The sequence below is a fragment of the Eublepharis macularius genome, chromosome 4 (assembly GCF_028583425.1).
Source record: "Eublepharis macularius isolate TG4126 chromosome 4, MPM_Emac_v1.0, whole genome shotgun sequence".
Classification (NCBI taxonomy): domain Eukaryota; kingdom Metazoa; phylum Chordata; class Lepidosauria; order Squamata; family Eublepharidae; genus Eublepharis; species Eublepharis macularius.
Genome location: NC_072793.1, coordinates 80,476,767 through 80,504,409, shown reverse-complemented (window position 1 = coordinate 80,504,409; position 27,643 = coordinate 80,476,767). Strand labels below are relative to the sequence as shown.

At 40.0% G+C, this 27,643-nt stretch overlaps 1 protein-coding gene across 3 annotated transcripts in view; it reads left to right on the top strand.

Moving 5' to 3' along the window:
- Positions 1–1,267: 1,267 nt before the first annotated feature.
- The window catches only part of MGAT4B (alpha-1,3-mannosyl-glycoprotein 4-beta-N-acetylglucosaminyltransferase B), a 119,118-nt gene continuing 92,742 nt past the window's right edge, over positions 1,268–27,643 (top strand). The window contains exon 1 of one of the 3 annotated variants that reach the window (XR_008596821.1): positions 1,268–2,008. Coding sequence is in view for 2 of the 3 variants with exons in the window: in XM_054976064.1 (XP_054832039.1) it covers positions 1,912–2,008 (97 nt within the window). In the remaining variant the exon portion in view is untranslated. The remainder of the gene's footprint in view (positions 2,009–27,643) is intronic. The other 2 variants (XM_054976064.1, XM_054976063.1) reach the window with 2 other exon arrangements.

Here is a 27,643-nt window from a genome sequence, read left to right as displayed (position 1 = left end):
AATCCAGGTATACATAGGTGGAAATTCCTAGTTACCCCCCTCTTGCTGCGTCTCCTTTAATGCTAATTCCCCCAACAAATTAAAGAAACCTCCTATTGAGTAACAATTTACATGCGAAGCAGATGCTCTACCACTGAGCTATGAGTCTGTCCCCACATTTAAACTAAACATGATCAGGAAAACAGCAAATTTAAAACCAACAAATATAAAACAATAATAAAACAATAGCTAACAGGCAGAACAAAAATCAATAAACAGTTTAAAAAATCTAAACTCTCTCATCCTGTACAGACTTGACATGCAGGTACATTAGGGTTGGTTCACATTTACATGTACATCATCTGATGTCTAGTTATTTGAGCATTTAGTGATTTGTGACTCGTGAAACGTGCACTACCTCCTTTAATTTAAAAAAGTTGTATTTTAGGAGTTATCAAAAGACCTGTATGCTTTCCACATGTTATGCTTTGCATCATCAACTGGTAAGGCACGTGTTAGCGAATGCTATATATGCATGTCAACCCTCACTTAAAAGAAATCTCTCTGTGGGAAAGTTTAGGACCAGATCAAATATTATAAGCCCTCCCCCATGTTTATCAGTGGTCCCATGGGATGAGGGTAGGATAATACAAGTTTGATTCTTGGATTGAATCCATAATGAAAACTGAAGGCCTCAGAGCACCACCCAGAGAGCCAGTTTGGTGTAGTGGTTAAGAGTGCGGGGCTCTAATCTGGAGAACCAGATTTGATTCCCCACTCCTCCTCTTGAAGCCAGCTTGGGTCAGCCACAGCTTCTAGGAGCTCTTTCTGCCCCACCCGCCTCACAGGGTGTTTTGTTGTGGGGATAATACCATACTTTATAAAGTGCTGAGTGGGCGTTAAATTGTCCTGAAGGGCGGTATATTAATCAAATGTTATCATCATCATCATGTGGTGCATAGTGGCTGGTCCAGACAAAGACTCTTAGAAGGTCACTGGTGATAGGGTCCTGTCATGCATACATTGTTTTAATTCGTCTACCGCTGATGACTGGAAAGTGGAGGTGTGGAGTCTTTTCGAAAGTATTGCATTTAACGTCATACCAAACTTCTTTTTGTAGCGCTGTATACATGGGATGTTCCATTCACCCAGGCAGTGCTAGTTATCACGTGAGGAATGTGCACGCGTGATCCAGGATTGGCAGTAAAACCCTGCTTATGGTGGTGCGGGATGCATATTTTAAAAGGCTGCGGGGAGGGGGTCATCACTACGGGGCTGAAGATCGTGTGAACAGGGCCTCAGGCTTTCCCCTCTCTGTTATCGTCCGTCTTATGAGAAGATTCTGCTTGCAGGAATTCGGGGCTTGTACTCCACAGGCGCCACAACCGCTGCGGCTCCTTTGGCCAGATATTTTCCCGGCACACGTTGCCAGCAAGCGGCTGCCTTTCTCCCTCACCCTCTCGCCCCCTTACACACGCCTGCTGCGTGCCCGCGTCCTCTTGCACGTGTCTGTCGCCATGCACGTCCTTGCACACTGCCGGCAGTTCTAGACGGGCAAGCCGAGCGGCTGGAAGCGCGCGCACGGCTCCTTTAACACCGTGGTGCCATCTCCGCCCCTTCCCTTCCTCAGCAGCAAAGCAGCCCCCTCTGTTTCAGGCCCGCGGAAAGGCGACCGGCGGTGGGAGCAGCTCGCGCTGCCCGCTGGAACTGGCGGCCCGGTGGGGCGCGGCCAGTGCATGAGGGCAGCGGGCGGAGGCGCAGAAGAAGGAGGAGGAGGCGGGGGCGGCGGCGAGTCCCTCCCGCCCGCCTGGGCACTGGCAGCCCCTGCCGCCGCCTCCGCTGCTCGCCGGGGCCCGGGAGGCTGAGGCCGCCGCGCAGCGCCCGGGACATGCGGCCTCCTCAGCCGCAGCCATCGCCGAGGAGACGAAGGACATGAGGCTCCGCAATGGCACCTTCCTCACGCTGCTCCTCGGTTGCCTCTGCGCACTCTTCTCGCTCTCCTGGTACGGGGCCTTCGGCGGGCACAAAGGTAAGGAAGGCGCTCGCTCGGAGCCTGTGAAGGAAAGGAGGAGAGGAGCGCGCCCGCCTGGCGCACTGCGCCTGACCGGAGTTAGGGGTAGGCAGTCCCCAACCGTCGGTGGAGATCTGAATCAGTCCTCCGGGGATCCTAGAATACCCCCCTCCTGCTTGGCGGATTAAGAGGGGACCCTTCGGGAGAACTTAAACGTTGCGCTGCGCGCTGACCCTCAGTCTGAGCCCCTTTACCTGCATAAAAGCCTGTCCATAAAACCCTTGATACTTAAGCGCTCACTCGTATTTCAGTCTTTCTCGTGTTCTCCCGGATTGCCGTCTTCAAGCCAAAATTTATCATGGTGGGTGGGGGGGAGGAGAAGCTCATCTGCTTATTTGTGAAATCTGCTATGCTCCTTCCCTATAGAAAGTAGTGATCATGGACTCCCCCTGCCCGCGCCCCACTATTTCCTTCTCCCCCTGAATTTGTGGACGTACTGTATAGGCAGAACATATAGTAAAATGTAACCTCTGGTTCTTCCCTCCCTAGAACAGGTAGTTGCCTTTTTCATACTTCTCTACTTGGTAATGTTCATCTTGTCAATGTTAATCTTTCCCAAGGGTAGCATTGGCAGGCCTACTATTACACATTTATGCAGGGGTCTTCTCTTGTGTGCCACCCTGGCTCTAGGCTTTAGCCAAAGGGGACAAACAGGACATGGAACCCTCGTGCTCAGGATGTCACTGAACTTTACATTGCTCAAAGTGAACAAAAGAGGAGTAGAGTTCTCCAGCCTTGCCCTGTGCTCTTGTACACCTAGGTAATGTGGCTTCTTGTCAGAGGACATTGAGTTAGGTGGACATTATGTCACTCTGGCCAGTGTCTGGTTTTTTTCCTTGAATTTATTTTGTGGCCATATGTTTATAAAACCAGTCAGTGATATTACTAGTTTTGCTCTTTTTTACAGACACCTGAGGTCTCTAATATTTAACTATAATGTTTACTCAGCCTCTCTTCCCTGCTGATTGTGTGTGTGCTAAATACTCTTAAATCTGGGTATTAAATATTTGTCATTATGCGCATTCATAAAACAATAAAAAAACCTGTTCACACCTATCCATATGCTGCTATAGTAAAACAATAACATACAAAGGCATGCGGGAAAAAGGAGGGACCATGTTTTTGATGTGTTATACCCACAAAAGTTAATGTAGTGGATAGTAGTTGAGGTGTCCTTTTTACTCCAGGTGCATACACAAAGAAATAAATACATCTAGCAGCTAAAGTTCAAACTTGTATATTGATGAATTGAAAAATATTTGCATCACAATTCAGACATTATATTTTTCTTCCTCAGGACCACTTAATGCCTTGCTTTTTCATGCACAGAAATTAATCTCCATTCAAAAACAAACGTGATTTGTAAAACATAAAGGGCTATGATTGTCCTGTTAGTGTAGTCACTTGAAAATGTATGAATGTATGTACTTTATAGTCCACCTTTCTCACAGAGATACAAGGCAGATTACATAGTGTGAGATTAGCACAGTCAGTATCAAGGGCATTTCTATAAAGAATGCCATTTATTGAAATGCCCTTGATACTGACTGTGCTAATCTCACACTATGTAATCCACAATGCAAGCTTTTTTCTTAAATTCTGTATAGAAAAAATTAAAATTAGCCCTGAGAATAATTCTTGTAACACATAAGTCAGTGTTAAAACGCAGAGGCATGAGAAATTTTTAAAAAGAAAGAAAAATAGTGGATTGCCACTGGATTGTAGGGCAGTCAGTACCTAATAACAGGCCATAGTTCATTGGTGCAGACAACCATATTCTTGAGGAAAAGTCATGAAGAACCCAGGATATAAATGGATGAGTGCTTGGAGCAGGCAAGGGTTCCTTTTAAATGTTACTTAATTGTACTGAAAGCAACTGTCTGTATGTGGTAAACACTGAAAAAGGAATAGTGGTAATCTGCATGTAGATCTACCTGCTATCCTGTACAGTCTTGGCTGGGCATTGGGCTCCTTTTTGCCATTTTACTCAGCCTCTTTCCTGGGCTTGCTTCTTTATCTTCATTAGGTGAATTCTCAGCTGGCAAACTATATAGTTCAAATTTGTCTAGCATCCAAACATTTCCTAATAAATGTGGTTAAACTCTTTTTCTTCTCACTTTAAAAATTACTATATGCACAGTTATTTGATTAAGAAAATTGGCAACAGTCTCCTTTTTCCCTCTGGGGTTGACAAAATTGTTCTGGCTTTAAGATTGCCTAAAGCACGATGGCTTTCTTAAGGCAAACTTGTCCTGCAACCATGGAGATAGTTTTGCTTCAGATATTCAACTTGGGTTTTTGACTGAACCAAATAAAGGATTAAACCAAGTAAAGGATTGAACTGTACAATTGGAATGGTACTCCCTCTGTAATTTAACTTGATGGCAAAGTTGATTCAACTTCTGCTGCAATTCACTTTATCTTTGTTGAAGAAACCCATGTTGCAAAATTATAACTGCACAATTGCAAGAGAAAACTAACACTCATAACCATGTGTGGTTGGGCTTTTTGACATTTGGTGATAAGCTTGCTTTTATAAAAAATCCTGATTTTGCCCATTCATGACATTTTTACCAGTGCAAGACATCTTTTTCAAAACCACCAACATAACTATAGAATCAATATGCTCAGGAAAAATTTCTGTGGGACAAGAGGGAATTATTATGTAGCTGAATGAAGTGCAAGTGCCCAGTAGAGTGATGAACTGATTATAAGGCCATGGGATAATGGCCTCGACATGGCTAGGATCTTCACTCACTGCTGAAAAATGTTTCCCTGTTAAATAGAGAGGCCTCAGCCTCTGCTACACTAACAAACAGGTTTACATTTGTGAGTTTAAAAGATGGTTGAAAGTTGATGTGTGTGTGATAACCTGGTGAAACTTGTTGCTCCATGTTTCAACTAGAGATTCATATGCTATTTAATTTCTTCATTTCTCATGTACATATATACAAAACAAATGATGTGGGGAAAGGGGCAGATAGAAAACTACCATCAGTGTTAACTAGAACCATTGTCTGAAGAGAAAATGAATCCACCATTCAGCCTATAGCATATTTTTGTGACAGAGCCAGTCATGCAGTGATTTTGCCCCTTAGTTTTATTTCTGATGGAGCATTATGCAGTTCTAGTGTTCCATTATAACATGGCAATAGCATTCATGTTTCAGGGCTCTGCTGGGAATGCTCCTTTCAGTGCTAAGGTTGGAGAAGTTTTGTTAGACTTTGTCAAATGGTCCTTGCACACAGCTGCTTAAAGAAACAGTTACAGCAGGCTGTTGGTATTAGTCTGAGTTAATGGATATTGTTCTTTGTACACTGCTTAGCCTCTTTATTAACTTAGTGTCTCTCCTTTTGCTGCTAGTTTCTGCACTTTAAAGTCATTAGGGCCACATCATCTGTCTGGAGGCTACTTTACTTCCCCCTGCCCATTTAAACAATGTGTCTTTGTTACTGCTGTATAATGGGTTTTGGCTTTGTGATGGTTACTTGATTTCCCTGCATTACTCATCAACTAAAAGGTTCTTCCAACTGTGGCTTAAATCCCATTAAACCATATCCCTACAGAGATTCAGATAAAGAGATTTGAGAACTGATATCAGTGCAGAAATTTATAATGTTGTAATTGCAGTTTAGATCTCATTCCTTAAAATGTTGTACATGACCTGCTTTGGCACCACTTTTGTCTACTAGAGGCAGACATATGGAATATGAAATTTTAGTTGTACATAATTAAAATTTTATATCATCTTAATATATTTGGTGGATTCCAAGCTAAAATTAGCAGGAAAATTGTTTTTGTTATACAATATTCTGTAACAAAAGTTACATTTTCCTTTTTAAAAATGTTGCTATGGAGGGTTGTGTTCAGATGTTTCTTAACTGAACAAGTAAAATTGTGCATGTACCCAGCCTGTTGCAGAACTTGTGTGTCTGTTCCCTTTTTGTGTAGAGAATTGACCAGAATTAGTCCCTCCACCCAAGTAACCAGAGTCCTGAATTTCTGATCTCTGCATGAGAACGGAGAGGGGAGGAATGAGAGCCAAACTGCATGTTAATGTAGTTGGTCTGGGTTCTCCTCACCCAATTAGGGTTCTCTACAACCACACAGCTGCTGCAGGGAATGGCTTTTTAAAAATTAAGGAGGTCTCAAGTGCATTCAGGTGGCCATTATGGCAGAAGAAAGGGCTCCTGCATTCCCCCTCAAGCTGTTTTCCTTGGTTTTTCTGCTCCAAGTGGGGTATTCTGTGCATGTGGATGTGGTCCTCCAGCTGGACCCATCATTCATCCCAAAGGTGAATTCTGCCTTCCACAGGTCTGTACCTGAGATGGGGGTGGCTCTGTACCTTCTGTCCTTTTGCCCTAATCCATCACTCCGTAAGGAGGAGAACTGATATAATGGGGGTGTGCCTAGAGTCTTACGTATCTACATTCAGCTTACAGATGCTTTTTTGTAGCTTACCACCCCGTAGCTAAGAGCAGAAAGGTGTCTGAAGCATCTCTCAGCAGGTGACTTAAAGCATGTATCATCTTGGCCTATTCTTCTCAGGGGCATAAATCTCCAGAGTAGAACCCATTCAGCCAAGACTGCCTTTCACTTCGACTTATCTGTTCTGGAGATCTGTAGAGCAGCCACTTGGGCACTTAAAACTACCTTTATATATTATTACAAAATAGACTCTTTTGCAGAGGCTGATGTGGCCTGTGGGTGGTGGGTCTTTCAACAGGTAGTATAAGATGAACAGAGGGCTGCCCACCGAACTTGGGAGAAAGCTTTGTAACATCTCAAATATCTAGATATCCTCTTCTCCTCAAATGAGAAAGAACATTGGACCTACTATAAAGGGTCCTTCTATTTGAGGTAGAGGAGGACATCCTGTAACCCCTCTTGTCTTAAGGGATTCTAGTTGCTTATGTGGGATCTTGAGTCCTCTTGTCTTACATCTTTTTAAACTTTCCTCTGTCATAGTCATTGTTAAGTGTTTTCTACTGAGATGAGGGTGGCTCTCTGCCTTGCCCTTAGTCATTTCGATGTTTGGGTTAAGTTCTGTTGACTGCAATGCACAATGGCACACTATAGAAAACTGCAAACCTCTGTTCTGATTAAAGTGGTCACTCCTTTTCCTTGGGATGGAAGGAATTATCTAATACTCTGTTTATAGGGATTATAGGAGAAGGAGAACCCAAGGGTCAGAATATTCTATCTCAAATAAAAGGAACCTTCACTCTTAGAAAATGTTTCACTTCAGATTTGGTGGGAAACAGGATGAAAACTATGTTGGGCCCCAACAGTAAGTCAGCCTTGTTTGTTTATAGTCTGCCTTTCTTACTGAGACTCAAGGCAGATTACACAGTGTAGTCATGTGTTGCCTGCACTGACAGGAATGGAAATTTTTTGAGAGAAAAAATTGCATGGGTTTTCAGAAGAAGATGAGGCTTTCTTAGATGGGCTTTTGGTATGAGTAATGATTGGTTAACTGGGTTTTTATTCTGCTTATTGTCTGATCGTCTGTTGCAAAAATGTAAACATATATGATTTCTTCTTACACTCTTGGTTTTTATGAGCCACTTTGAGTCTCTTTACAGAAGAAAGACTAAAGGATAAAGAAGTATTCTTCGTTTCTCCCTTAATTGGGCTGTCTTGGAAAGGAGGACTAGTCAAATAAGCTGTCTCTTCTGTTGTGACTGGAGCTCAAAAATGAGCCATTTCCCAGAGGTGTGTGTGTGACCGGGGTTTGCCAGGAGGCAGTAGTGTAAACGTATCAGTAGTCAAGTATTAGGGCCTATGGAAGCTCGAGGCAAAATTAACACAGAAACATCACACTGCTACAGTTTTTCCTCATTTTTTTTAAAAGAAATCAGGTTCTGGGGATATGTTTTAAAGGGGAACAACATGACAGGGGGAGAGAGACTACTTAATTTTTTTCCCCGCTCGTGCTATTTTGTCATCAAAGATTGCCATTCCCTTACTTTATTTACCCCTACTTGGAAAGGTTTTTTTCTCAGTGAATGTAAAAAAAGGTTGGGTGTTACTATTTTTGGTGGGGAAATGGTACAAGAAGGAAAAGTTATAGCCCTCTCCCTGCCTTTAACTTACAGACCCAATAACTATTTCTGACTGTGTGTTTTAAACCACTGAGCTACAAAAAGCATGTAGTTTTTTTGCTCCAGTGCTAAGTAGTTAATTCAGAATGTCATTTCAGCGTTGATTTGAAATTGGCTAAGAGCAATTGTACTCCTGTAGAATGGTGTGTGTCCTTTGCTTCAGTTTCTTGAAGGAGATTGGTCCTCACTTAAAGAGGCAGCACTCATTTTCTGAGTGGTTCATTTCAGTAAGGCTGGTATGTTTTCTGCAACCCGGCCTGCTGCCAAAAGCAGGCTAACTAGAGCTGAAGGAGTTTCTGGGAAGCTGTCATCAGTATCTATGTTGGCAGGAAAATATTCTCAGGAGCAGGGGACAGAGGAAGCTTGGTCCAAAGAAGACTGCAGGAGTAGTTATTTTTTGAGATGTTTCAGGAAGAGGATATTTGCCACTCCCAAGGACATCCCAGGATTTCTCTTTCTATCCAAAAATAATTCTGGGCGGTACCACAACCTGTGGCTTCCTATCATTTGGGGCAGCTCACAATCTATAAACCAGCTGCCCATAAAACCATCAAAAGAAACTAAAAGCAGTGAAATAATTACAAAGGGAACAATAAACCATTACATTACCATTACGGCCTCTACAAGAGGCCTGCAGTGAATGATGTCTTTGGTTATTCCCAGTTTCCCTTCTCCCCTAAGACTCTTCTTTCTCCCTGGTTCTTTAAAACATCTCCCTTTCCCATATTCCCATGTTTGCTTTAGTTTCTTTGGATCCCGATTCCTTAGATCTGTGGTTTTCCCTTCTCTTCGCCCTCCTTTCTTGAACCTGAGAAGCCAAACAACCAGGCACCTTTGCTCAGCCAGTGACAGGAGCACTGGAACAATCTCCTAGTTAACAAGAACAACAACAACATTCAATTTATATACCACCCTTCAGGATGATTTAACACCCACTCAGAGCGGTTTATAAAGTACACCATTATTATCCCCACAACAACAGTCACCCTGTGAGGTGGGTGGGACTGAAAGAACTCCTAGAAGCTGTGACTGACCCAAGGTCCCCAGCTGGCTTCAAGTGAAGGATTGGGGAATCAGACCCGGTTCTCCAGATTAGAGTCTTGCACTCTTAATCACTACACCAAACTGGCTTACATTAGGGTGACTTAACACTCACTGTCAGATGCCTCTATTGTCACAAAATCCCTTGCACATTGCAATATACATAGTGGTTTATAATAAACAATTGTAAACTAGAAACTAACAAAGGAAATAAGCGTTGGGATGTGGAAAGGGGAGCTTTTGTGGAATTTGCATTGAAGCATGTAGGCAAAAATGGGCTGTAATAGTTAAAAGGAAATCAGCTACCTGATAGACAGTTTCTGTAATGGTTATAGAGTATTGCACTAGGATCTGGGAGAGCCAAGTTTGAACCTCCACTTTGACATGGGATTGCAGTGGGTAACCTTGGGTCAGTCACATTCTTTCAGGCTAACTTACATTACAACATTGTTGTCGGGATAAAAATGATTTATTATTTCATTTCTTCCTCACCTTTCTCCCCAGTGGGGACCCAGAGTGGCTTAGATCATTCTTCTTTCCTCCATTTTTTCCCTCTCAACAACCCCGTGAATAGGTTAAGCTGAGATCATGTGACTGGCCTAAGGTCACCCAGCAAGCTTCCATGGCAGAGCAGGGAATCAAACTTGAGTCTCCCAGATCCTGCTTCATCACTCTAGCTACCACACCAGAGAGAAGAATGATGTATGCCTCTTTATACCCATTGAGGGGAAAAGGTAAGGTATAAATGAAGTAAATAAATACCTTTCTATGTACGTTTTGCACTTTAAAGTACAGTGATCTTTAAAGCCTGTTTAGCTAGCCTTTGTCACACCATTGGCGACAAAGAAAAACAAACCATGGGATTCTTTATGTGCAGAATGTAAGAAGGAAGAAGAGTAGTGGTTTCTCCAGCAGAAACCTGTTCATTAGGAAGTGGACTGAAGTCATTTATTTAACAAGCTACCAGACAGCTCTGACTTCTGCCTGCCGACCACAGTGACAGGTCTGAATGATGATCTGGAGGTGGAAAAACACTGAGGTGGCCACTTAGTAATTAAACTTTTGAGCCGCTGTCTTCAGTTGTGCAACTCCCTGCCTCTACTTCTGAAAAATATTCAGCAAATAATTTATCTGCATTACCACCAAGTTGAAAGTGCTCTACTTACCCAGTACAGACTTACTATTTTCAAAAGCTGGCAGTAGTTTACTAGAGGTTTCCGAGGCAACATTTCTTATACAGAATAAAATAAATTTACTGCATTATTTCTAGTAAAAGAAGGGTTCTCAGTTACATATTCTTACCAACGATTTGTCTTTATGTAGACATGCTCATTATATACTTTGTTGGAATGCGTAAGGTTGCATTCCAAACATCACTTACTTGGAAACAAAGTTCAATTGAAATATATAGGAAATGAGTTGTGATGATTGCAACATCTGCCTTACATTTCCATTTCTCACCTTGCCTTGTTTTAACATTCCAATTTAGTGCTAGTACACAGTGCTTTTCCTGCTGGTTACAGCTCCTTGTGCTTGTATAGTGACAGATTGGGTTACAGAGATACTGTCTATTCTTCTGCAGTAAAATTAGATTTACTGCATGCACAGTGCTTGTTTAACTGCATTTAACTTTTCCAATCAATGTCTTCTTTGTAATGAGTTTTTCTGTAGCCTATAATCATGGTAGGGAATACCTGTTGAATGAATATTAAAAAAAAAAAACCCTCTTACTGTTCCCATACTGCATTAACAGCCTATTTTTGTTAAAAATAAGAGTCTCTTTTTCCCCCTCACTCCACATTGGCCAACCAGGCTAACAGACTTATTTGGCCTCTGATAGGGTTGTCTGTTTGACTAGCAAAAAATATTTGATCAATTTGACCGGTCAGATGTTGGTTGTGTATTTTTATTAGAATAATAAGTGCTTTAATGTCAACAGGTAGGCTAATTAAGCTAATTTTAAAAGCTACTTAACCATTGTTGAAAAATAATGAAATTAACTTTGAAATGGTAATGAATTATCACTCTGAGCAATGTTGCATTTCTGTATATACGAACCATTCTTCTCTTTGTTTTTATCTTAGAATACCAGCATCATCCCACAGCTTCAAAAGTAATAAACCAAACAAAACAGAAGTAAAACCAATTTTTAGTCGGTTATTATGTCAAGTAGACAGCAGGCCAGTTCTTCCTGTTTGGAGATACTCATCCTTGTAGTAGGTGATGAGCAGCTTTGCTATGCTGCTAGATTTGCCCCTTGCTGTTTTAGGACTAGGAGCCTGACAGTACTCACTCCTGCCTTTGCTAGCTAATGATACAATAATGAAAGTGGCATTCTTGGTTTCATGGAGTATTGATCATAGTCAAAATCTGGGTGGTCAGTTGGACTTTCAGTTTTTAATTGACCAGCGTGCCAACCACAGTAAAGTTTGATGAGCACAGTGATAATGCTTTAGTTACTTGTTCATTTTAAAAAAAAAAATATTTTTTTTCTCGTAAAAAATAGGAGTCATTTTGCTCACTCTCTTTTTCCACATGACAGTCTTATGATTATCTTCTGCCATTAGAAAACTCTGCCTGCAGTAGAGCTCTTGTACAAGCAGAAACATGTGAAAAAGACGGCATAGTCACTTGCACCAAGCCCAACTCATTGTATCCCCAATCATGTTTTTGTTTGCACAAGATCTTTTGTAACCAGTTTCTGGGCACTGTAATATGTAGGGAGAAAAGTCTTAGGTGTTGCTCAAGATATTTAAGCAGAACTGTGGTAAATCCTTTTTTTGTTTCCACTTGTGTGATACATACAACAGGCCAGTACATACAACAAATGGTGAAATAGACATCTTGGCTTAGTCCTGTTCCCTTTATAATAGTACATTCCTGAACATTAAACTGAGGGGTGAGATACTGAAGCCCTTTCAGGAAAAATACAGGTAGTGTATGGAGCTTCTCTGAATACCTCTGGAGAAAGATAATCTGCACTGTTGCTGTGGTTGTCAGGCACATGCCTGGAACCTGCAAGGGACTTTGGGGAGTGAGGCATGGGGAAGAAAAGATGTCATTGACACATCAGTGACACTTCTGGCTAAAATCTGGAAGTGACAACATTGGCAGTCTAGGATTTCACTAGAGATTGGAGAAATTCTAGAGGATCAGTGATGTCATTTTTAGCCAGAAGTGACATCAACGACATCTCCTTCTCCCCATTTTCCCTCTCAAATAAGTGGCAGTGGGGCCAAAGTGGTGGGAGATTGCCCACCATAGAAGTTAAGTTGGCAGCCCTAACCATTGCAAAGATAGGTGCATTATAGCTGTCATTAGGATATTTTTAAAAGAAGGGTAATCTTGATGGGACATTCCTTATACATCTGGATAATATTTGAAACTGCTCAATGGCAGAAAAGAAATCCCATTCTTAATACAAACTTTCAAAAACGATTGCAGAGGGTTTTGTTTTTTTTAAAAGACGGGATGGTATTTTTGAGCTGTTGTAAAGCTTGGTTTGGAGAATTAAAATTGAAGTGGCTTTCCTGAGGCAACCAGTTAACTGGGTACCTTTTGATATTTGTCACACCTTGGCTCAGTATGCCTCAAGTATCCAAACATTGCAACAAGTTCAGTTGTAACTTTCTGAGGAGAGTTTTGTCAACCAGTCTTTGGGATCTGTAAACTTCACTGTGTCATTTGCAGTGCCAATTTAGCAAATGACTTGTTCAGTACAACCCCCCCCCCAACCAAAAAAAACCCAACCCTTTCTGTGTGTGCGTGTGCGTGTGATGAAGCCCTAATGGAAATAAGCCAGATTTTGTAGTCATCCTTTGTCTGAATGTGCAGGGTTGACATTGCTTCAGAAGCACTATTCAGTGTTCACTTACAATTCTGCTACATCAGGACGTTACGTGTTTTTATATATATATATTCAGCTACGTAGTCTTACTCAATTAATTCTGCTGAATTGTATGTGTGTAGTATATACAAAAGTCCCCTAACATTCTTATAAAGGTCTGATCTGTTAGGCTTTTGTTCCTATCTAGCCATCCTCTTTGTAGTTTCTTAGAGCGTCACTGTGAGTATTTGAACTCCATGCATATCTCTGATTTTCCCATGTTGTACCTGGGTAACTAAAGCATAGATTCATTTACTGTTTAGTATCATAAATGTACATAGCACTTTACAGAGAAACCTGAGTAAATAATTCTGCTCCGTGTAGCTTACAACCTACATTTCAACACTGGAGAAAACAACAAAGGGGGTGGGTGGGAGTCCAGATTCGAAGCGAGCTTTGACTCTTGAAAGCTTATACCCTGAAAATCTTGTTGGTCTTTAAGATGCAGTTGGGTTCAAATCCTTCTGTTCTAATGCAGACTAATACATCTACCTACCTTAAACAGATCCTAATCTGAAACTCTTCCTGATACTGCAGACTGGGTCTTACGACTTATGAGAGCCTTTTTGGTGTAGCGGTTAAGATTGCGGGAGAACCCAGTCTGATTCCCTCCACTTGAAGCCAGCTGGGTGACCTTGGGTCAGTCACAGCTTCTAGGAGCTCTCTCAGCCCCACCCACCTCACAGGGTGTTTGTTTTGGGGGGATAATAATAACATACTTTGTGGGTGTTAAGTTGTCCGGAAGGGCGGTATATAAATCAAATGTTATTGTTATTGTTATTATTATATAAAATATATTTTAAAGACTGCACATATAAAACTAGCATATAATGTTCTAGGCAAACTTTCTCTCTGATATGTTAGTTTTTTCATGTTGGGATCTTTCAAAAACACAGCCTCCCAAATGTAGTCTGAAGTGCTTTTGTCACATAATTATTTATTTTGTGTTACTTTAGCTCTCTGACACAGATTCTTGCCGCAAACATCACAGCGTTGCTTACTAAAACCTGTATTCACAAGCCAGAATTCACATGTGTCAGACTGTCTTTGGAGTTAGTAAGTTTAATCAGCCCTGGCTTTAAAAAAATGCTTTCATAACTGATTTTCTTTTTTCTTCTTTTGGGAGAAGGTCAAAAGCTGAGGGAGGGAGCAATGGATGTTATTAGTTTGGGCCTTTTAGGCAATTTTACTTTGGTATTTGGACTTTGTATAGTTTTTCTAAAACTAGTATCAGATCAAATATGATTAGGAAAGTAGTATCCAAGTCTTCAACAGGAAAACTCATAACATTGGCTTGGGGGCAAAGAATTGGCCATGTTTATTGAGAGTTATCTCCTTGGTGCTGTATATGAGGAATGACTGCATCGTTTTGAGAATAAAATGATCAGTATACTACTGGTAATAAGAAAGTGTTCGTTTGTATATATGTCATAAAGGGAACTAATATTTATAGAGGCCCATTCCTGCTATATATGTGATTTTGTATTTGTGGAAACTGAAAGCATGTAAGTACAGGTATGGATGGACATTTAACTTACAGGTTAAGTTCTGATGGGCCACTGGCAGATGGACATTGTTGGTGCTGCTGACCAGGTTTGAGCTGAGTGGCTCTTGCAGCACTTGCTTGTAGCTCTGCAGGGACCATGCAGCCTGGCTTGTATCTGAGTCATTTAAAATTCCCAGTTGGCTCTTGTCCAAGTAGTGTACCTATGGGAAGTGCAGTGTATATGTGTGAAAAAGAAGCATAGAGTCTAGCTTACATTGGAAGCAGTTTTGAGTATATCATAAATCAGATTGATGTCGAGGTTTGAAATTTGGATGACTGTTGACTAGAACTAAATTCAGACAAAAACTCCTTCTCCATTTCAAAGAGCATTGACTTTTATAGTTGCTGAGCATCGGATATCAAGAGGAATTAGTTTGTCTGAAGGGATTCAGCACAGAAATAAATGTTTTGCTGTAGCTCCTTGGACAAATCGTAGAATTGCCCAATGAGCAATGACACATCGTATATCTGAAGTAGCTTCACTTTATTCCTCATGCATAGCAACTGCAAAAGTCAATGCACATTGGGTGGATTTAGACAAATGGCTTTTTCTCCCAATTCCCATGGAAACAAATCTGGCATGGTATTGTATTATTCATATTATTTTTAAAAAGAAATGGTAGGGTCACCACACCCAATTTCTTTGAATCTGCTGCAACGATGTATTACATTTCTACCCACTGTTCCATTTTCGAAATTCATGACTTGAACAGATTGCTGGTGTTTTAGACTTTACTAATTTCTATTGGAGGTTGTATCTTAGAACAGATTGAGGTTCCTGAAAGATCTACAACATTGCTGGAAAGAGCTCTACAGAAACAGAGTTTATGCCCCAAAGTATGTGACATGTGAGTATAGTAAAGAGATGGACTAAGTGGAAACAATGACAACTAATTTCTTAATAGATGAGATTTCCTTATACAGAGTCAGACTGTGGCTCGATCGAGGATGGAATTGCGTACTCTTGAATGGTAGCAGACCTCTACAGTCCCTAGTAAAAGTCTTTTCCAGACCTTCTTGCTCGAGTTCTTCTTCACTAAAAATGACAGTAATCTAACTTCATACTCAGTAGAGCAGTTGAGGCAGAAAAACAATGTGTTCTTATTCTAGAATTTGCACCCCTTTAACTGTTTCTAATCACTTATAACTCACTGGAATGTCTCGCTTTTGTATTGTGTTTACAAACATTAATACATACTTAGGTCCTGTCAAGCTGCAGCTGACTTATGCTGACCCAAACAAGGGGCTATCATGGCAAGTGAGAAGCAGAGGTGGTTTACAATTGCCATCTTCTGCAGAGTTTTCCTTGGTGGTCTCTCATCCAAGAAACATTGACCCAGCTTTGCTTCCAACGTCTGACAAGAACTCTGGGTTCCTGCAGGACATGATCAAGGGTTCCACCAGAAATTATGGAATAAATAAATAATAATTTTGAAATACTGTGAAAAATTCCAAATACACCTCAAAATATTCCAGCTATTAAGGTTATATTTAGTTATATTGTATATGTGTTTGTTTCATACGGTTACAGAGTACTGACAATACAAATGACAATGATTTGGCAGTAGCTGACTTGCATTCCCTGCTATCAACTTTTTCTGGCCTATGAACATTTTCATAGGTAGGGATTCTACAGGATTTGAAAAATTAATTTCAGGATTTCTCCATGGAAACACTCAGCTATACTGTGCAGCCTTCTCTCTTGTTTACAAACATACCATGAAAATATTGAGCTAAGATTTATTTTTTCACTCTCCCCTCTCTTAACATCTTATGTGTTCTTTGTATCTCTCTTAGCCCTTGTTTGCTCTGTTGCTTTGCTTGTTTTAATTCATTTTCTTTGTATCAAGCCCTTTTTTTAACTATCCAGATGTCACAGGCATCCTTCTACATATGCTTTCTCCTATAGTGTAAATCTCTGAATGAGTCTAGATGATGGGAAACACTTGACTGCATTCTACTCCACAGCTGGGTATTGGAACAAGATGCATTGTGGGTATAAACCTTGGTGGATTTGATTTAAATCAAACTGATTTAAATCACGATTTAAATCACTAGTCATTAAGGCTTGATTTAAATCATAGTTTTCTACATAAAGACTAATTCTTGCTGGTATAACTTTAATATGCAAGTAGATGCCTGCCTTACCGATAGGTAAAGGAACTTCATTAAAGTATTACCAAACTGGGTCTCTTTTACAGCCTGCTGCCATTATAGGTTTTTTCCTCCAAGGAAAGAATGTGATAAACCCTCAGGTCATACACACAAAAGATCCAAAGACTTGTGCTGTATTGTGCTCAAAAAGTTTCACTTTCATTTTGTACTGCTTGCCCCTCCCTCCTCACACTTAGTTTCTTCTTGTGCAGATCTATTCCACTCCAAACAATCAGAAAAAGATTGTTTCTATTCACTGAACTTCTTGAAACTTAGCACTGAAGGGGTTGATTCTGTCTTCATAGGTTTGTAGAACAATAGGATTAAGGTCTTTTTCTCAACTCTGTTCATGTTATAACATTTTTGCTGTGAAGAAGAGGCATGTGATCTCTGCTGAGCTGACACAAATTCAGTTTTGAGAACTGCAAAACCAAGCATCTGTGATAATATCTTGTAGGCAGAGAAACTGCCCAATAATCTTACAAAAACCTCTGGAAGAGCATGACATTGTGAATGGATTAATGGAATTTATTTACCAAAAAAATTAAACATATACAGCCTTATTCTACATAATTAAAAACTAATCTTTATTTCATGATGGAATAACCTTTGGATGGTAATATATTTTCCTCAAAAAGCATTTTATTTAAAAAAAATCCGATTTAAATTTAAAAAATCTGATTTTTTTAATTTTTTTTAAAAAATCATTGATTTTTATCCACCTAAACTTCTAAATGCCCTTCCCCTCCCCCATGGTCTGACAATGAAGCATTTAGTACAGCAGTTAAAACACACAGTCCATAGTCCCATTTAAAAGTTAATGCCCCAACCCTGTTGTCTTCAGAAGCCAAAGGAAAGTTATTTCTTCTCATTGTGAGAGAATATAATGACAAATGATTTTTCCTACCCATTGGGGTGCTTATGGCCAATTCTATGTTTTCCACCAAATAAGGAAATCTGTGAAAGGAAAGAAAGAAACCTGTGGAGAAATCCCTATAAGCAATGTTGCAAAGCAGTACAAAATGAATAAACCAGAGATTAGGTTCTTGTCATACCTTTTTTTCGTAACAGGAAAAAGCATATGAACTGGCATTCAGAGATTCATGACAGAAAAGAGATTGTAAGTGCCTTCAAGCAGGGATCTTTCTTGTTTATATTACTTGGTGAAATGCCAGTGATGGAAATAATAACTAGAGAAAAAATGAATCTAAGTGTAAAACGATGAAGTAGATGCCTTAAGTGTGTAAGAAAGAAACTCTTGAATACTTTGGAGGGCATAGCCTTTTTATTTGTTTGAAAGATTTGTATACCACCTCCCAGAGACCCATTAAAGTGGCAAGCAACTAAAAAGTAAAAAATTCAAATTCAGTAAAATGTTAACAATGGCCCTATATTCTTATCCTGTCTATTTTATCCCTGAGAAAAAGACAGGTTTCTGTGTTTTGTGGGTCTTTTTTCCTTTGGGGATTTAAGCAGTCAGTTAAGAGCATTTCTAATTGGGAAAATTTTCCAGAGGAAGGGATTTAAAAATAAACCTCTATGCTGCTGCCCTGATCCATATTGGAAGCCCCACAGCTGCTTCTTAGGCCTGATGAAATACCTGGTGTCCCAGTCCTGGAGATGTAGCATAAAGTATAGTTTTGGCTCTCACTCAAGTTCTTGCACCCTTGAAAGAGAGTCTTTGAAAGAGCTTCCAGGAGGACACAAAAGGCCATGATAGAAAGATTATTTTGGATTAGAATACAAGTAGAAGTTGTTCTTTTGTTAAATCAAGCACAAATTTGTCAGACCAGTTCTATGACAGGTAGAAATAAATGTTCTTTGTACTCCTCCTTTCTGCCTGTGGTTACAAAGAGTCCTGAGTAACTGTGTGAACAATTGCTCTGCAAAAAAAGTTCAAGCATTTTTTTTAACCGAATGCTAAGATATAACTTAACTGTTGTCACTGTACAAATATTTATTCACTGTGGATGTTCATACTGGCAAGGTGAAATGAAAAGGCAAGATTGCTAGCAAGCTTTGAAAATTCTAGGGCAAATAAACTTCTTTTGGAGTGCCTGGTTTTAATCTGAGGGTGGGAATAGGGAAGTAGAAATGAGCAACAAAATTATGGAGGATGGGATGAGAAATGAAAGAACCATCTGTGCAAGTTAATGAAAGCTGCTTTTTGTGTGGTATATAGTTTCAAAACACTAAAATCAACTGGCTAGCATTTTGAGTTCCATTTGCTGTTGGTTGTAGCTGTGTTTGATGGCTTTCTTGAGAAATAATTTAGTATGGCAAAGAAAATTAAAAAGAGATTTTAAATGTATTTTCTCGAGGCATATATAAAATAAGGAACAGTTCTAAGTAGCCTTTAGTGGACTTAAAAGGGTGAAACGCTGTTTAGAAGTGCACTGTTCCACAGCACTTTTTGTCAGTTGGGACAGCCATTATGCAAAGTTACTGAAAAAATTAAAAGATTATGCAAACTTAAAATAAACACAGAGCTTTACAGCTAACTGTTGAAAAATGACTGTTGCTGTGACAAACTGCTCAGAAGCTACCAATGGAAAATAATGAGAAAGTTTTTCTAAATGACTCAAAGGTAATGCAGTAGTCAGACTTCTTCTGGAGAAAAAGCTGTAAGCTTTCCATTTCACTGAACTCTTATAAAAAGCTTGAAACTAAGCCAGAGATTGCAAAAATTAATCAGTGTACATGTTTATTATCTCAACACTTTCTGAGAAATAGATGCAGGAAATGTAATTTATATTTCATTTCTTTTGTTGTACAGATTTGCTGGGGCAGAAGGAATAACTATTCATTTACAAAAATTTGCTTTGCGTGTTTTTGGCAGAGTTTATATATAAGATGTTTTAAAGGTATACCAAAAAATATAAAATGGGAATGCTGGGGCAGAAGGAAGAACTATTCATTTACAAAAATTTTCTTTGCATGTTTTTGGCAGAGTTTATATATAAGATGTTTTAAAGGTATACCAAAAATATAAAAAATATAAAATGGGAATGCAATAAACATTTTTTTTTCAAATGTGTATATTGCAGAGGTATACTATGACTGAAGTGTCCTCTTGAGTGTACACTTCAGTGACAAAGCTAGTTTGTTTTTCTGTAATGTGTGAATTAAATAGCTCTTCGGAACAGTTCCTAACTGGATCAGACTTTCATGTATGTTTGGTTGCCAATCATTTTGTGTAACGGGGAGGCCCAGAGGAGCATTGCTTCCCAAGCACACAGATAGGTTTCTGCTGTGGTATCTACTTATGTAACTTCATTGTTCATGAGCAAGCCCTTCTCTGCCAAACATTCATTATGGGTTTATGGAATAACAGAACTGAGTAACTATGCTGGATTGCCATCAAAGTGATTCACAGATCAAACAGTGCAGTTTTCTCCATAAGGGTCAACTAAAGCTGCAATTCCTAATATCTGTGCTATTGCATGCTGCTGTTTATCATTGTAGACCATTATATTTTCTTCACTTATAGCTACTGTAAATGGATGATGTGATTTGGGAAGTTTCCAAAGAGGAGTGTGTGAGGACAAAGGAGAGGCAAAATAGAGGAGGATTTTGCTAGGTTTCTGTATGCTTCTTGTCAATAGGATGTTTGTCCATCAAAAGATTAGGCCCTGATTAGTATTACCTAGACCGATGAACCCAGTGACTCAAAGCATGTGCAAAAGCTGAAGCAAAGCCTGCCTAGTGCCTGACAGTGCTACCTTCCCCCCTTCCTCCCATATGTCCGATTAAGCTCCGTCTAGAGTGCAAAAGGAGTAGAATAGGATGTTAAACACTGTTTGCCCTGAAGGAGGCCTTAATTTTATTCTATTTTCCTTGTGTTCTGCAGACATCCTTTTAAAAATTACTAGGATTAGACAAATGTAAAGAGGATGAATCTATCAGACTGCTGTCCATTATAGTGAAATGGAACTGCCATGTTGAGTGGTGGTGTAATTATGAATAGGTGTTGCTAGGAGACACTCAACAGGGAAGGACTGTTGCCTTCATGTTCTGCTGGTGAGCTGGCTGACTTTGGCACGAAAGCACTAGATTAGATTAATCTTTTGTCTGATCCAGCAGGGCCATTTGATGATCCCTATATGGAAAATCCAACACTGGGGATGCTGGGGAATGAACCTGGGACCTTCTGCATGTGAAGTGGATGCTCTACCCACTGAGTCATGGCCACTTCACCTCTTTCACATCAGCTGCTACCTGAGTCACTACTGCCAGTCACCATAGATAATGCTGACCTTGACAGACCAGTGGTTTGACTCAGTTAAAGGGCAGCTTTATTCATTCAGAATACTAATGATTTCCTTTGAAGGATCATTATGATGATAATAATTAGAAAACATCCCCTCCCCTACTAAGCGTGAGCATGTTTGGGATTTTCACTTTTGCAAAAGAGGTAGGTTTTTGAAAGACTTTGCTTTCTTCTTGAACTCATTCCCTGATGATGTAATTAAGCTAAGCAAAATGTCCTTACAGATGTATTTCTTCATGACTGTTGGTTCGGCCATTCCCTTTTCATATTTTGCATGAAAAACAGTTTGGTTGAATAACAGCTAAATATTAAGATTGAACTACATTCTTTCCATATTTAATTTGCTGAATAGAATTTCAGTCCCTTAAAACTGGTATACTACGAAGAAATATTTGCCATTAAATAGTGCAGTCAAAGTGACATTTTTACTAGTCTCTTTCCCCCTATCTCTAGTAATACATTTCTCTTGGCTGTCATTTATTTATTTTTCTTTCCTAGTTTAACCTTCATACTCTTTGCTCCATTTCCTATTGTTGAGGGGAAAAAATCTCTCTCAGGAGTTTTCTTCCTGTATATTTCCTCTCTTGCCTTACTCGCTATTGTTCTGTCTTGCCTTCTCTACCTTTTGTTCCTCTATTATTCCTCACTTCCTCATAAAAACAGCCTTTGTTTAATCTGATGTATGGTTTGAATTTTTCCTCTTTTTCAAATCAGTCCATGTTTATTTTTGTTATTCTGGAATCTTTGCCAAGCGTTTTTTAGACCAGATGTTTTAAGTCCTATTACTTTTGGTTAAATGCAATCTTGGGAATCAGTACCACCTATATTCTGTGATAGTTCCCGTCTATTTATTGTTGGAAATATGGGAAGTGGCAACGATTCCTTGGCAATTGAGAGTTTCTTTTTCTTCTCTAGCTCTTCAAAATCAGATGTCTACCACATCCTTTCTAGTTTCTGACTTCTGGAGGCTTTAGTGAGTGTGGGGCCATCTAATACAGTGAGAAGAAGATTCATTTATAGAGAGCTAGAAGCAAGGCTGCAAGAGATTGGCGATGAGCTACTGTAATTCTTCTGTAATGTAATTCTTGCATTACACTGGGCCTGTAGTGCCAACCTGCAATTTGAAATCCCCTGAGAAGCTGGATTTGAGCCTACAAGTTGGTAGTGGAAGATTCACATAGGAGCAGCTGTTGTATAAATCCATAAAAATTATGTGATAACTTTTAAATCCTGTTCTGTTTTAAAGAAAATAACTTTAAATAAAGGCTGCAAGCTTTGATCTGTTAGATTAGATCAACTCTAGCTACAGTTAATCCATGGGACCAAATTTAATTGGCAGGATGTAAATTAGATACACATCAAAACTGGCGTTTTCTTACAGAGTGGTATGTTTTGTTTATGAAACTTGATGATTTTGTACTACTTACAGAAGTTGTTCAATATATTTCTAAAACTGATAGTAAAGTTTTAACAATGTACTCTCTGTGGGATCTCTGTCAGTGGGGCCTGACTATCCAGTGTCATGAGCAAACGGTGATCATTCAGTTATACAGTGGAAAGCAGTGCATGGATTTTATCTATTTACTTCATTTATACCCTACTTTTCTCCCCAGTGAGGACCCAAAGCAGCTTCTATCATTCTCCTCTATTTTATCCTCACAACAACCCTCTGAGGTAGATTAGGGAGGAAGTCTGTGACTGGCCGAAAGTGGGAATTTGAACCTAGTTCTCCCAGATCCCAGTTTGACACTACCTACTGCACCAGGCTGGCTTTCATGGCACAGCTCTCTCATGTCTGTCATAGCCGCATGTCTTTCCAGCCCCCCCCCCCCCCAAATGGGTCAGGAGCCTGCAGTAGAAAGAAGAGAAGGACAAATCCATCTCTTCTCCTCTTGTCTGAGTAGAATTCCACTAATTGAAAAGGCAGAAAGAATAATTTCATGCCCTTCCCACTGCAGTATTGTGCAGTGCATGGTTATTACTCCACATGGGCCCTGCAACTCCAGAAATAAACATTTTCAGGGTTGAAAACTGCTGGTGGGAGAGGACATCAGGAAAATCTGGGATCTTTGTGTGGACCTTGATGGTTCCTTGTGCTAGATCCAACCCTCAAGTGAGAAATTGTGCTGAGAAATACCATGGGAATATAAAATTGCTGTTTGCTTCTGGAGATTCCAGGGTCTAAGGTGGTGGTGGCAGGAGAAGCTTATCTGAAGTGATTTATTCTGCATCACAAAATCTAATAAGCCTTTGAATCACAAACATGTCCCCCCACCCCCACAAGCCTTATTCCTTCATTTGCATAGGCAGCCGTCAGATTCTGCCTCTTTATCACAGAGTATGACAAACTTTGGAATTAATGTGCCTAAGTATGTGTGTGTATTTACCCCAACAAGTTTGTCTTATTTGACAACAATAAGTAGATAGAACTGTTGAATATGGCATTTGTACAAAGTGAATAAAGTTGTAGTTAATGAATGTAGAATTTAAGGTGACCTACCTTTTGTATCATTTTATATACTAATAGACAAGTGGCCCAGATCAGTAGATACTTGAACCTGTGGATAAGGGCCACTGAGAAAAGAACAGATGTTCCTACAGTCTTGGGGGACCCTTCCCCCAGGGTTGTAGAAAAATTTAAAAACACACAAAAACAAAACTGGGTTTTTAAAAATCCTCCCCAATGCTTACCCACTCTCTGTGCATACACAGTCCTTAGGCCCGTCCCTGCTCCCAGGCCTCACCTCTCTCCAAGCCCTAACATCACGGCTGTCAGCTGAGCGGAGCTGCCCCAGGTGCCACAGTGGCAAATTGCCCTGGGCCTGGGCACTGTGACTGCAAGCCCAGCTGAGCCTCCCAGGACCTACCGGGGCCTTGGTGCCGTAGCTGGGAGCCCAGCCAAACCTCCCTGGGCTTGGACTACTCGGGGGCAAACCCATCCAATCATCTCTGATGGAAGGGTCTTTGGGATTTGGGGGAGGGAGCAAAAGGGAAAGATGTTTGGAAAGGGGGATAAAGGGGAAGGGTCTTAGAGAGGTAGAGATAAACTGGAAAGCTGGGGAGAAACAGGGAAGGATCCTTGGGAAGGGAGGGAGAAAGAAACATGGAAGGATCCCTAGGAAGGGAGGAAAAAAAAACACAAGGAAGGATATTTAGAAGGGAAAAGCAAAGGCAGGGGGGATGGGGTTACCCCTCTCTGCAACTTCCCTGCCCCAAGACAGTCACCACCACCCAGGGACTGTTGGCATTGCCAGACCTTAATTACTGTTGTATGTTTTACTGCATTGTTCTCCAATCTTGCAATGCTGCTTTATTGCCTGTATCCATGCATTCTTTTATTTTATGGTTCTGTGTATTGTACAATTTCTTCCTGCATTGTTTTAATTCTAATCCACCTTTAGTATCAGCAAGAAAGGCAGACTATAAATGAAGTTAACAGAATAAATAATTCTTCTATGTTGTGAAATTTTTGTTATAATAGGAAACTGTCATGCTTTTATTGTCCAAGAAAAATAACCAGTCTCTGTTAAAGTCCATTCTGTTCAAGTACCATGCCAGGTAGTGATGACACAGTTTGTCTACTCTGAATTCAGATTACTTGATGGGATAAATAGCAGCTGCAAAGGCAGTTTTAACAAAAAGATTGAGATGTACTGAGCTATGAAAATGAAGATGGTGTAGAGTTCCAGTGACCTGTATTTTAAACACTTTTTTGTGATGTTTAAAGTAAGACTGTTCATTAATATGTATTCCCTATAACTGAAGAGTAAAGAGCTAGCTTCGGCCTTCCCTTTCCTCCAAAAGCCCTGCAGTCACAGTTAAACCCAATGGAGTTGTTTACAGTTTTGTTAAGAGGAATATTTAGGAATCCTGTGCAGCACAGTATCTAAGAGAAGGCTGCTGATTCAAATTTTGCCTCTGCCATAAGCTCACTAAGTGGTATTGGGTAAAGCATTCTCAGACTCAGCCCCCCATTTATGGGAATAATGCTATTGATCTACTTTACGGCGTTGTATGGATTGCTCTGATAATATATGTGAAACAAGCACTTCGACCATTGAAAAAATAATATAAATGCTGTTATTATTTAGAATTCATATCAAAATGGATTTAAGTTCCTGTTGCGTTACGAAATACACTTTTATCCACTTTCTTAAAGGTTAGGTGTTTGATTTCAGGTTTGCTTGTAGAGTGTTATGGAGGGACTGCTTGCTGTGAGGGTATGCATATGTACATGTCTGAACTTCAGTGTTTTTTTCAAGAATGTCTAATGCTTGTGTTGGAGCAAAAAAGTGGTGTTAACAGTTTTATATTGCAGCTTGCATTAGTAACCGGAGAAAAAAAACTCCTACCTGAGGATTTAAGGGTGATTGGCACTTGTTATCGTTCTCTCTCTCTCCCTCTCCCCCCCTCTCTCCCGCCCTTCTTTATAAGCTAGTGTACATCCAGCTCTGTAAGACAACTCTCCCACAGATACAGTTACAGAGCTGTAACAGATACTTGTTAAAACATACTTGCTTGTATTAATATGAAACCTCTTGAGTGCAAACTGTACATTACATGCAAATATGTTTTTTAAATATCCTTTTTTATAAAAATGAAAAGTAGCCTTGGCTTTGGTTTTGAGTTGAGAAGTAGCAGGGGAGACATGCATTCCTGTGAGCTATTTTCCTACTCAGAATCATTCCTCCCAACTGATTTGTCTCCCATGTGATTCCAGAATCATATTTTAATAGCAAATATCTTCTGGAATCCCCTGGGTGAATGTTGGAGGGGTAGGAAGCAGCTTTTGAGGAGGCAATTTAGAGCAGAAACACGGCCATTGGAGAAAAGCCCCTCCTCCATCTGCTGTTTCTCTCAGAACTACAGCATCCCAAGCCCCATTCATGTGTGGTTTTTTTTATTCTAAGCAACGGTATTGGGTGATCTTCACACATATAGCATGCAACATACAGCTTCTAATTTTTCTGCAACAAGAAATACTAGAAAGGAAATTTTCCTTTTAAACTCAGAAACACATTTCATGCAGTTCTTGGCAACCTCACTGATGTGAACAGAAGCCATACGGCAGCATATTTGGTAGGTTGTTCCCTTTGTCAGTTGCTGAGTATAAGATTGCAGAAATCTCATTTTATTTGCTTAATTAAAGAATAGACCGTGTTACTCACTGCATGTGACAAGATTGCATAATGAAAGAAGTATCTAGTAAATTCCTAGATGGCCATGACTGGGAAGAGTTTTTCCCTGCTTCCTTTCTTTCCCATGTGATAGTCTTAATGGGAATTAATTGGGGTTTAAAATAATCTGAACATTACTTTAACAGCCATACTTTATAAATAATTTTGGAAGTGCAAGGCCCAAACTAGATGTGTCAATGGCCAGCCACAGTTGTTTACATATTTATTCTTTGCATATGTCTGCCAGGGAGGGGGAAAACAGATATACAAACAGAGCATACTGCCCCAAACATGCCTGATCTCATCTGATTGCAGAAGCTAAGCAGGGTTGGGCCTGGTTAATACTTGGATGGGAGACTGCCTGGGAATCCTAGGTGCTGTAGTAGGGATCAGTGATGAGGGTTTTTGGAACATTCCTTCTATCATGAGAGACAAGACATATAAATAAGAGTTTTAGCTTTGGTTTTGACTTGACCTGCACAGCTAATCAGATGAATTTACAACTTAGGTTTTATTTGGATTATTATTTGTATGTGTGGTTTTATTTTACAACCACCCTAATTACAAATCAATAAAAATACATGTACTCATACTGTTCCTAGGGATAATCACCTGCAAAACATTAATTATAACTTTGAAAGTGCCAAGGTTGCCTAATATTCTATTGGAAATGGCATCCATTCATTGTTTTTAATTTTATGATACCTGATATTTAGAAAAAGAATAATGTTCTGCTTTGTATCTTTAGTAGGGGGAGCCAACAAATAACACGTAGACAGTATGTAGCCCATACTGGGACATTCAGTAAACAATTAAATAACGTATGGATTGTAGAAATTTGAAAAGAAATGTAATTCTAAATACAAAGGTGAAAAATTGCTGAACCAAAACATAAGTAATTTGACATGATATATTAAACGATGCAGAAACTTCCAGTAGGAGCATATCTACATTGACAGATAGGATGTGGTATTATAGTTACAGTCCTTGTTGTTTTACTAAAGCATCTCCCTGAGCCATTTCTTACAGCATGGTCATAATATGCAAGTGAAAAAGAGTGGGAGCTCTCCTGACCTCTTCAGACAGGCCATTCCGCCAGGTGAGGACCATCACAGAGAATGCATGTTAATATTGTCCATTGGCAGGGTGGTATCTGCAGAAGGTTCTGTTCAGATGAGTGAAGCTGCCATGGCAGAGCATAGCAGGAGAGGCAATGTAGATATGAGAGGCCAAGTTCATGAAGGGCTTTGTATTCCCATAGGATAATTCCCACACTGAAGATAGCTGATTACTAATAGCAGCAACCCATTGTGTCTGTTCCATGATGAACAGTTGAAACCAATCCAAGACATATCCCCTGATACCCACTTCCTCCTCCAAATGCCTCAACAGGATGGCATGGTCTACTGTGTCAA